General features: G+C 44.7%; 1 protein-coding gene across 4 annotated transcripts in view; it reads right to left on the bottom strand.

Annotated features, from left to right (window-relative positions):
• The window catches only part of LOC142160711 (alpha-2-macroglobulin-like protein 1), a 138,239-nt gene that overhangs the window by 73,664 nt on the left and 52,148 nt on the right, over positions 1 to 12,427 (bottom strand). For all 4 annotated transcript variants that reach the window (XM_075215594.1, XM_075215592.1, XM_075215593.1 and 1 more), the window contains exons 13-14: positions 9,394 to 9,561; positions 5,068 to 5,280 (exon numbers count right to left, since the gene is read on the bottom strand). In XM_075215594.1, the coding sequence (XP_075071695.1) occupies positions 5,068 to 5,280; positions 9,394 to 9,561 (381 nt within the window). The remainder of the gene's footprint in view (positions 1 to 5,067; positions 5,281 to 9,393; positions 9,562 to 12,427) is intronic.

The raw sequence follows: 12,427 nt of genomic DNA, 5'->3' as shown, positions 1-12,427 counted from the left end.
AGGGTGAAATATTTACCACCATAGTTGGTAAGGAGACAAATAACGCCATAAAAATGAAAACTGACACTGGTGCCAAATGCAATGTCCTGTCAGGGGAACTCCTCCAGTGTACAAACCCCAAGACACCTATTGACTGTTCTCACACAGTGAATCTAACTGCTTACGGTGGCCAGATAATCAAGACTGTGGGTATGGCCACGTTTCAGTCCACAGGTGTCCAGCTGCAGTTTCATATTAAGGATAGTAATGTCAAACTTTTGCTAAGTGTGTCAGACAGTATAAAGCTGAGGTTAATAATTTTAAGTGCTGACATTTTCGTGCTGCAACAAAATATTCTAGAGTTAGGAGACTTTGCTGATCTGTTCGATTGCGAGACCATTGGAAATCTCCCTGTCACTTATCACATACATGTTGATGAGACTGTTCCTCCTACAATGTGTGCTCCCAGGATGGTGCCTGTGGCCATGAAAGATAAGGTGATAACAGAAATAATTTGTATGACTTTATTAGGAGTCATTGCTCCAGTAGTAGAAAGCACCTCGTGGATGTCAGCCATAGTTGCTGCAGTTAAAAAGGATGGCTCAGTACGCACCAGCATTTACCCTGAGCATCTGAATAAAGCTCTGATGAGACTGCATGACCCCCTCAGGACCGTGGAGCAAGTCATTGCAGATATGCCAAATGCAAAGATATTCACCACTCTGGATGCCAAGTGCGGGTTCTGGTAAATCACATTGGACAAGGAGTCATCCTTACTCAATACATTTATGACACCTCTGGGCAGGCATGCCTTCCTCCGAATGCCCTATGGCATCTGTACTGTCAGTGAAGTGTTCCAACACAGCATGGAACACCTCTTTGAGGGATACCCTTGTGAAACCATCATTGACGACATACTTGTGTGGGTCGCACCATGGAGAAACATAGCATGCACCCCTGCAAAGATTTGTGAAATCAACATGCGGTTAAACCCTGACAAGTGTCGTTTCAGAGTTACTGAGGTCCCATATGGTGGCCACCTTCTAACCTCAGAGGGTGTCAAGCCGCATCCAGCCAAGATATGGGCCATCCAGCAAATGGCCAACCCCACAGACAAGCTCAGTTTGCAGCGATTTCTAGGTATGACAAATTGCCGTTCAAAATTTTTTCCTCACTACAGTGACGTCATAGCTCTGTTCTGCCAGCTTTAACACAATGACATTGAATGGTGTTGGTTGGACTGTCATGTTGATGCTATTGCTCTCCTCATGGTTATGATCACTTCTAGCCCAGTGCTCCAGTTCTTTGATGTACATGTTTCTGTGGTCATCTCTGCTAATTCTTCCCAGCATGGTCTTGGTGCTTTCTGTTTGCAGTGCAACAAACCCATCAGTTTGGGTCCAGAGTCCTTACAAAACACTGAGTCACCATACACTCAGATTGAAAAGGAACTGCTTGCCCTTGTCTTTGCCTGTCAAAAGTTCCATGAGTCCATCAATGGACATCCAGTGGTGGTTGAAACAGATCACCAACCACTGATGACTAATCCCCGCAACCCTATGCACACTGCTTCGGCACGTATCCAGTGATTCATGCTCAAGCTCTAAAGATACCATCTCGATGTAGTGTACAAGCATGGGAAGGACGTCTATGTAGCTGACACTTTATCACATGCTCACCTTCCAGACTCAGGTGTCTCTGATGCTGACGATGACATGGATATTATGGAGTTTGATGTCCTCTCCACCCAGCACATGGAAGACCTGAGTGATGTTACACTCAGGGATGACCTTTGCCAATGGTTGTCGCGTGTCGTCCTGCATGGTTGGCTGTCTTCCTCTAGGGAACTGCCTCGTTACCTCAAGTCATGCTTTGCTTTCCGGGATGAGTTGACTATTTCAGAGGGCATCATCTTGTGTGGTCAGCGTTTTTTAATCCCATATGCTCTTCAAATATTTTATGCCCAGCAGGCCCATCAGGGGCACCCCAAGCGGGAGACCACCTTGCGACGGCCTAATTATGCATTGTATCGGCCCTCTATGGCTGCTGACATTGAGCGGGTAGTCTCTGCTTGTGCCCCCTGCGATGCTCTACAGCCCCTTCATGACAAAGAACCATTCACTCTCCATGAGGTACCTGACCTCCCTTGGTCTATCATTGCTGCAGATCTTTTTGTGTGGAGGGGGAAAGAATCATTAGTGGAATCCTATTCCGGTTGATTCGAGATAGACCATCTTCCTAAACTGACAAGTGCCACAGTCATAAACAAAATGAAAAGACGCTTCTCTACTCATAGGGTATACCACGCAAGCTGCTCACTGACAACGCCATGCAGTTCATGAGTGGTGAGTTCCAGTCCTTCACTGATGAATGGGACATCTCACATGTCACTAGCAGTCAGTGATATCTACAATAAAATGGACTAGCAGAAAGGGCATTAAGTTCTGCCAAGCACCTGTTAAGCTAATGCTACAGAGAAGGTTCAAACATATTCATGGCACTCCTTAATTTGAGAATTACCCCAAGGCATGAGCTCCCTTCTCCTCAATGCCTTCTGTCCAGGCGCACTTGCACTATCATTCCCACTGCTAAAGCCAAGCTTACACCAACCATTGAGATCAAAGTGCAGAGTGCTCTGGAGAAGTCTAGGTTATGATTCAAAGCCAATCACGACCACACCTCTTATCAATTGAGACCGCTGTCCACAGGGCAGACCGTCCACATCCAGACCCCAGTCGTGTTTGATAGAGTCAGAACTGACTACTGGGACTATATATATAGACTCCAAGCTCCCCTGAATATCTGTGTCAGATCTTAACATCTCAGTGGTATTAAAAATTGTAACCCCAATAAGCGCATTTCTATAAGAACTGCTGTTACTTAAATCCAGAGTGGACACATTTTGCTAACTATATGTGAGAATTGACACAGTGTATCAATGAATATATGGAATGAATGAAATTAAATTTCAATAAATTGTGTTATTTAATGATACAGTGTCTATAGCAATGGGCATTTTTCCCAATTAACTACAAGTGTCACAACTATATGACTACCGGCTTCCCGGAAGGGTATTTTTAATTATCTTTATCGCTTATCTTTCATTTTTCATCACTTCTTTATTTTAATATTCGCCGACCTTAATGATGACCATAATTCAACAACCTTTCTTAGGTGACTTGTTTCACCAATTTTTGTCTTGATACAATTTTTGGTTGAGAGAGCACCCCCTCATGTTGAATTACCTACATAATTATATATAATCTTAAGGTACAGATGATGAGGAAGTCATAACCCTAGAGCGAGATGGATTCGCTTTTTCTAGAGTCAGAACTGTGCAAGGATCATCCAATAGACCTAACAGCTACGTGGTGCAATTCGACGGTGCTTTGTATGAGGGCAACAGGCGTTACCTCTTAGGGGTGTGTGAGCCAGCACCCCCATCCCACGGAATACTGCCTGAGAGTCTCAGAACACCTATTAATGTGGACTATGGGTCCTCTGAAGAAGCATCTATTGCAATGCAGGACAGTGCTATACCCATGACCAATAGTGAGCTCTGTTCAACACAGCACACATCACTATCCCCTTTCTTCATCACGAGGTATGGTAGAATCTCCAGGGCTAATACTAAATTCTAGGACTTTGTTATGTAACTTTCAGCATTACCATTTCATGTGTCTTTTCCCTTGCACACTGTTCCCACATCCAACACCTGTCACATTGTCTTGTGCGCACACACCTATTGATTGTCACTTTGTTCTATAAAAAAAGGATGTCTGCTAAATGTGTTTGATGGAAATGACATCACTACCATCTACTTGCCAACAAGGAAGTGCTGGCTGACCGGAAATACCTGGCAGCCATTTTCAGTTCTCAGTATATACCACATAGTAAAGACATGTTTTCACAGCTCTCCAGCCTCTGCTTTTGATTTGAACTCAGACAGCTCTACATGGTGTCAGAAGGTTATCTGCGATGGCACAAGGTCTCCGACGCACCTACTGTACTATGGTAACACTTGTATGCCCCTGGGGCTGTAACTGCAGCGTACACTATACTATAATCCCCACATTGTATGCATGTGCAGTAAAACCAAACAGAAGTTTACACCCTAAATCTATTAAATAAAAAGGTAAGGGAACAAATGAAAAGAAAGAAGTGTGCATTTAAGCTGTTTAAGTCTGAAGGGACTGAGGAGTCCTTCTGTATCTACAAGGAATGCTAAAAAACATGCAAAAAGAAAAATAGATTGGCTATATTAGAAAATGAAAAACAAATAGCAAAAGAAAGTAAAACAAACCTTAAAAAGTATTTTAAGTATATAAACTGCAAAAGAATTAAAAAAGACAATATAGGTCTATATAAGTTGTTGGTAAGACCTCATCTTGAATATGCAGTACAGTCCTGGGCACCACTCTATAGAAAATATATTTTGGAACTAGAAAGGGTTCAGAGAAGGGCGACAAAATTAATAAAGGTTATGGAGTCATTAAGTTATGAGGAAAGGTTAGCCAGTTTAGGAATGTTTACTTTAGAAAAGAGGCGTCTAAGAGGAGATATAATTACTATGTACAAATACATTAAGGGTCAATACAGAGAACTTCATGGGAACTTTTTACCTCAAGAACTGTACACAGGACACGCGGTCACCCCCTAAGGTTACAGGAGAGGAAGTTTCACAACCAGCAAAAGGAAGGGGTTCTTTACAGTAAGGGCAGTCAAAACATGGAATTCATTGCCATAGATAGTTGTGATGGCAGAATTATGAATTCAGATATGTTTAAGAAAGGGTTAGACACATTTTTAGCAGAAAAGAGTATCCAGAGTTACGACCGTTAATTAAAATGAAGATTACTAGTGGATCCGGGGAAAAAAGGAACTGCAATGTTGGGTCAGGAGGGATTTTCACGATTGAAACAGATTGGCGGTTGCTTTATCTGGATCAATTTTAAATATAAGGGAGGGATCGCAGGAGATCCAACTAGGTTGAACATGAAGGACTGGTGGTTTTTTTTACCCTCATCAACTATGATACTACGTTACTATGTATTGTTGTGGCAGTCACATGTACATTATTTTTATTACCAGATAGAAAATGTCCCTGTTGTCTTTCTCTTCAAAGGTATAATTCACAGTCACCATCACATCCTGGTCGCGCTGTGCTGAGCTCTTAACCGGGCAGATGTACACAGAGTCCTTCGCCTCCACATGTATGTCCTTCAGATAGAGTCTGCTTTGGCCGTATCGAACTGAGATTTTATTATAGTCATAACTTTCATTAGTTTCTTCAGAGGTGGCCTGAAATACAGACATTGTAGACTGATAAGGAAGGATAATGATGATATTAGAGATTTGACTTTGTACAAGTACATGGATCAAACACACTGGAATGCTGGGAAATGACTTGGTCACTTTCCAGACTATAAAATAAAAAACAATGAGTAAAATGATAAAATGCTGTCAGTAAATCCAAATATTCTACACAAAGTTTCTTAACGTTCCCAGTTTCACAGACAAAAACATCAGCTTTGCATTAGACAGTCGATCTCATATTCCAGGCTATATTTGTTTTGGTGGCTAAGGATAGCTTTCTTCATAAACCATTACCACCTCTAACGTGACCTCGTGAGAAACATCTCCTGCATCTCCATAACCCAGGAGGACACACACTGTTGTAGACATGTATAACCTGATTTATGGTCCAGATGTAAATCCATAAAGAACTGCTTGTCTCTGATCAGTGAGAGAAGAGACATATGGTAGTATGAATGCTCTGTTTTATTCCATTACAATGCATCTACTAGTACTTAGAAGGGCTTCTAAATGCAGCTTTCTTTTATCACTTTATTGTATTGGGGCCATACCTTTGCTCATAAATTCTGCTAATTATTACACTTAATTATTTTTAAGTAGCATATTGTATTAACTTGATTACCATTACCATACAGTATACAACACACCTACCAGGCTCTATCATTTTTGTTTCTTTGTATATATAAAGGATTTAGGACCTTTAGGATTGGCTGACAGATGGTGTGGTCTAAATTACTTAAGTTTAAATATTTTTATAATTTTTTTGAACTGCTAGGTAGAGTGCCGAGGTACGCTATATAGTAGTGGTTCCCAAACTTTTTCCGTTTCAGAGTCTCCATAATGTTTTCAAGGCACCCCTCCAAAATAATTACCGAGCAGTACCGTTTTTATAAGTAGTTGGGTCAAAATAACGTAATAAGTATTTAGGTCAGGACAGAAATAGCTGATGCAAAAGTTGTTTGCAAATATAATACACATAAATCCAAGTGAAAATAATATTTTTATATATATTTTTCAATTATTTTTCTGTCAAAGAAGAATTTACAGCTAATACTAAGAGGAATGAGATCGAACAAAATAAAACAGCAACATGTACAAAAATCATCACACTGTGTCCCTTCACAATCACACTGTGCCCCTTCATCCTCACACTGTGCCCCTTCATCCACACACTCTGTGCCCTCCTTCATCCACACACTCTGTGCCCCTTCATCCTCACACTGTGCCCCTTCATCCACACACTCTGTGCCCTCCTTCATCCACACACTCTGTGCCCTCCTTCATCCACACACTCTGTGCCCCTTCATCCATACTCTCTGTGCCCTCCTTCATCCACACACTCTGTGCCCTCCTTCATCCACACACTCTGTGCTCTCCTTCATCCACACACTCTGTGCCCTCCTTCATCCTCACACTCTGTGCCCTCCTTCATCCACACACTCTGTGCCCTCCTTCATCCACACACTCTGTGCCCCTTCATCCTCACACTGTGCCCCTTCATCCACACACTCTGTGCCCTCCTTCATCCACACACTCTGTGCCCTCCTTCATCCACACACTCTGTGCCCTCCTTCATCCACACACTCTGTGCCCCCTTCCTCCACACACTCTGTGCCCTCCTTCATCCACACACTCTGTGCCCTCCTTCATCCACACACTCTGTGCCCTCCTTCATCCACACACTCTGTGCCCTCCTTCATCCACACACTCTGTGCCCCCTTCATCCACACACTCTGTGCCCTCCTTCATCCACACACTCTGTGCCCTCCTTCATCCACACACTCTGTGCCCCTTCATCCTCACCCTCTGTGCCCTCCTTCATCCACACACTCTGTGCCCTCCTTCATCCACACACTCTGTGCCCCCTTCATCTACACACTCTGTGCCCTCCTTCATCCACACACTCTGTGCCCCCTTCATCCACACACTCTGTGCCCTCCTTCATCCACACACTCTGTGCCCCCTTCATCCACACACTCTGTGCCCTCCTTCATCCACACACTCTGTGCCCTCCTTCATCCACACACTCTGTGCCCTCCTTCATCCACACACTCTGTGCCCCCCTTCATCCACACACTCTGTGCCCCCCTTCATCCACACACTCTGTGCCCTCCTTCATCCACACACTCTGTGCCCTCCTTCATCCACACACTCTGTGCCCCCCTTCATCCACACACTCTGTGCCCTCCTTCATCCACACACTCTGTGCCCTCCTTCATCCACACACTCTGTGCCCCCCTTCATCCACACACTCTGTGCCCTCCTTCATCCACACACTCTGTGCCCCCCTTCATCCACACACTCTGTGCCCTCCTTCATCCACACACTCTGTGCCCTCCTTCATCCACACACTCTGTGCCCCCTTCATCCACACACTCTGTGCCCTCCTTCATCCTCACACTCTGTGCCCTCCTTCATCCACACACTCTGTGCCCCCTTCATCCATACTCTCTGTGCCCTCCTTCATCCACACACTCTGTGCCCTCCTTCATCCACACACTCTGTGCCCTCCTTCATCCACACACTCTGTGCCCCCTTCATCTACACACTCTGTGCCCTCCTTCATCCACACACTCTGTGCCCCTTCATCCTCACACTGTGCCCCTTCATCCACACACTCTGTGCCCTCCTTCATCCACACACTCTGTGCCCCCTTCATCCACACACTCTGTGCCCTCCTTCATCCACACACTCTGTGCCCTCCTTCATCCACACACTCTGTGCCCCCTTCATCCACACACTCTGCGCCCTCCTTCATCCACACACTGTGTGCCCTCCTTCATCCTCACACTCTGTGCCCTCCTTCATCCTCACACTCTGCGCCCTCCTTCATCCTCACACTCTCTGTGCCCTCCTTCATCCACACACTCTGTGCCCTCCTTCATCCTCACACTCTGTGCCCTCCTTCATCCACACAGTCTGTGCCCTCCTTCATCCACACACTCTGTGCCCCCTTCATCCACACACTCTGTGCCCTCCTTCATCCACACACTCTGTGCCCCCTTCATCCACACACTCTGTGCCCTCCTTCATCCACACACTCTGTGCCCTCCTTCATCCACACACTCTGTGCCCCCCTTCATCCACACACTCTGTGCCCTCCTTCATCCACACACTCTGTGCCCCCCTTCATCCACACACTCTGTGCCCTCCTTCATCCACACACTCTGTGCCCTCCTTCATCCACACACTCTGTGCCCCCTTCATCCACACACTCTGTGCCCTCCTTCATCCTCACACTCTGTGCCCTCCTTCATCCACACACTCTGTGCCCCCTTCATCCATACTCTCTGTGCCCTCCTTCATCCACACACTCTGTGCCCTCCTTCATCCACACACTCTGTGCCCTCCTTCATCCACACACTCTGTGCCCCCTTCATCTACACACTCTGTGCCCTCCTTCATCCACACACTCTGTGCCCCCTTCATCTACACACTCTGTGCCCTCCTTCATCCACACACTCTGTGCTTTCTTCATCCACACACTCTGTGCCCCCTTCATCCACACACTCTGTGCCCTCCTTCATCCTCACTCTGTGCCCCCTTCATCCATACTCTCTGTGCCCTCCTTCATCCACACACTCTGTGCCCTCCTTCATCCACACACTCTGTGCCCTCCTTCATCCTCACTCTGTGCCCCCTTCATCCATACTCTCTGTGCCCTCCTTCATCCACACACTCTGTGCCCTCCTTCATCCACACACTCTGTGCCCTCCTTCATCCACACACTCTGTGCCTCCTTCATCCACACACTCTGTGCCCCCTTCATCCACACACTCTGTGTCCTCCTTCATCCATACACTCTGTGCCCTCCTTCATCCACACACTCTGTGCCCTTCTTCATCCACACACTCTGTGCCCTCCTTCATCCACACACTCTGTGCCCTCCTTCATCCTCACATTCTGTGCCCCCTTCATCCACACACTCTGTGCCCTCCTTCATCCACACACTCTGTGCCCTCCTTCATCCACACACTCTGCTGGTATGAGATTAGGAGAGATTGTAGCTTATGGTTGGACACTTGGCTGACGGTTTACTGCACCATAAAAGTAATATTTTTTTATAACACTCATTTTTTTTTAATCCCCCTTACTCACCCGCAAGGTAACAGAGTTTTTGCCCCATTCTGAGGTGGGCAAGTGAAATGAGACCTCCCCTGCAGAGTCTGTAATAAATGTCTCTTTTATGGTCTGTCCAGTGAATGAGGTGGTGAGGTGGACTTTCTGACCACCGAGAGGCTTGCCATCATAAGACTCTAACACCAACTGAAAAAAAAAAGAAGATTATAACTGTACTTTTCAATATTGGTTACTGTATAAGCACAGAAGGGTGTGAACAAGGTTCTCTCCATCTGTGTTTTGATCCATAGGTACACCTGCAGGGCTGTCTAAAGCAAGACATATTATGGTAAACATAACTATACAAAACTGTAAACATTTCTTTTTCTGTTGACAACATGATCATAAATCCCACCCCACAAGCTCGCTGCCTAAGTGTAATCCTTGACTCACAACTATCCTTTTTTCTCCCCACATCAACTCTATATTTACATCATGCTGCATATATCTATAATCATTCTTGTAATTCCCTTCTTACTGGTCTTCCCAAAATCAGACTTGAGCCTCTACAATCTATTTTGAATGCAGCTAGCTAGATTGATCTTCCTTTCAAATCGTTCTTCCTTTGCTGAGCCACTCTGTCAGTATCTACATTGGTTGCTGGGTTTTCAACGAATCAGATATAAAATTCTTCTACTAACATACAAGGCCATCAACAAAATTGCACCAACATACATCTCCTCACTTGTGTAAAAATTAGAGATGCTCAGGCTCAGTTTCAGGAAAACCGAGCCCACACAAACATCGTCAATTCGAGTATCGAGCCACAACCTTAATACTGAAAATGAGGCAAAATGCCATCGCCGCGTCTTCGGATTTTGTGAGTTTTGGATTCTATAAGTACCGCCCTCCACGTAGATACAGCGCCATTTTACAGAGAGACACAGAAGGGGTAGCAGGGCTTTTGGTAGTCTCCAGTGCAGTTGGGCAGCGTCATTAATGAAAGTTAAAGATAAGGGTTGGCAGTGCTCCTGGCAGTCTCCAGTGATATTTACTGTGCCATAGTTCACTCAAAAATAGGAAAGGTGGGAGTGTTCAGTGCTGAAAGAGAAATAATAAGGCAGGCAGTGTTCTTAAAAGACTCCAGTCACATTCTACTGTGCCATAGCTCGCACAGAAACAGGAGAGGTGGCAGTGTTCTTGCCAGTCTACAGTGTACGTGCCATTGCTCGTTGTCAGTGCTGAAACAGAAATAATAGGGCTGGCAGTGTTCTTAAAAGTATCCAGTTACATTGTACTGTGTCATCAACATGGATTCACACCAGTCCATAGAAGACCAGGAGCAACAAGCAGCTGCTGGCACCAGTCATGATGCTAGTAATCCCTCTATGTCATCTGCAAAAGCCTATATTAAAGTGCATAGTGTTTATTTTAAGTTAGGGAAACAAAAATGTAAAAAAACACCTTTTACCTTGGTAAAGAAAGAAACACCTGTAATCAAGGCAAAGATAACTGCAGACAAAAATAAAATTGCCAACATGCCATTCTACACACGCAGTGGCAAGGAAAGAATGAGGCCTTCGCATTTCTCTATGAGTGCTAGTTCTGCAACTGTCAGTGAGGCATCTTCTTGTAAGGTCAGTCATGAAGATGCAAGACCTTATCATTCTGACTCAAAAACTGGTACCAAAATACTTTTATGTGTAAAAGCCTAGCTGGAAGAAAACAGTAAACCATTAGAAGAAACTGTATGTTCAGATTCAGAAATTACACAAATCCCTGAGGAGAGTCTATCCATGAGTACTATGTGTAATCCTGACCTATCTGATAGTGTACCCATACAGAAGCCTCCTTTCAGCATTTCTGCAGATGTGTGCATGAGCAGCCCATGTGCAGCCGGTGATAGACAAATTGAGGATGCCACTTTGGAATTGCAACAGGATGAGGGGGATATTTGAGTAGCTGACGAGGGCGCAAATCATGATGTTGATGATGTTATGATTCCTAGTGAATTCATGACGTGGCAACAGAAGTAGAAAAAACAAGTGCCTTTATTTAGGCAAAATATGTGAACAAGCATTCAGTTCATGGAATATGCTGATTTCAGTTAGCAGAATTAAAAGGTATACTCCAATATACAAGTATGAACAAGTGTGATGAATGGCAGGAATAGTCCAATGAAGCAACAAGTTCCAAGCAGTGGTTCAAATAACAAAAACAGTTCAAAATGCAGGAACAAGTAGATTAAGTTACCCAATTACCAAGAGGCACGAGGCATCAGACTAAAGATGCAAGGATCAGGATTCCAGATAGCCATAGGCACGAGGCAGTCCAGTGAAGCAGATGGACTAGCTGAGTCCAGTGACCAGGCAGAGGTCAGGGCAACAAGCGTACAAGCAGAATCCAGTAGCCAGGCAAAGGTCAGGGTCACAAGTGAACAACCATAATCCGGTAATCAGGCATGGGGTCACAATTAGAGATCAGACAGTAGTAAAGCAAATTGGAACAGGTATAAACATTAGACAAGCAGCAGCCAAGTACAAACAATGAACTGCACAGAACACTGAGTGAGGCCGGTATATGAAGCCTTGAAACAGGTGCTGGTAATAATCAGGTAGGAGATTAACTCCTACAAATGAGGTGTAAAGCTCAGGTGCAACACAGCAGCACCTCTGGTGGAACTGAGGTACTGTAGTCACATACAAAGTATAGACAGAGTAGTAACAGATGACGATGATGTTGTTTGTGTCCTGCACCAGTGGAAGCAGTTCTTGCACGATAAAAAGAATGCCATTGTCATGCCTGGGCATCAGACCAAAATATCCACCTCTTAAGTGTGGAATTATTTTTACTCAAATCCTGACAACAGTTGTCTAGCCATTTGTACTGTTCGTAAAGCCACAGTCAGTAGAAGTAGGGACCTTAACCATCTAGGAACCTCATCCATGTTACACTATTTAAAGCAAATTCATGGCAAGCTGTTGGGAAAATCTGAAACTTATGGTAAAAAAATAACAATAATCAGTCCAGCATCAGCTAGGTCCCTTCTTTCAGCTAAATCCCGGCACCTGCA

The sequence above is a fragment of the Mixophyes fleayi genome, chromosome 6, assembly GCF_038048845.1.
Source record: "Mixophyes fleayi isolate aMixFle1 chromosome 6, aMixFle1.hap1, whole genome shotgun sequence".
Taxonomy (NCBI): domain Eukaryota; kingdom Metazoa; phylum Chordata; class Amphibia; order Anura; family Limnodynastidae; genus Mixophyes; species Mixophyes fleayi.
This window is presented reverse-complemented; position numbering and strand designations above follow the sequence as displayed.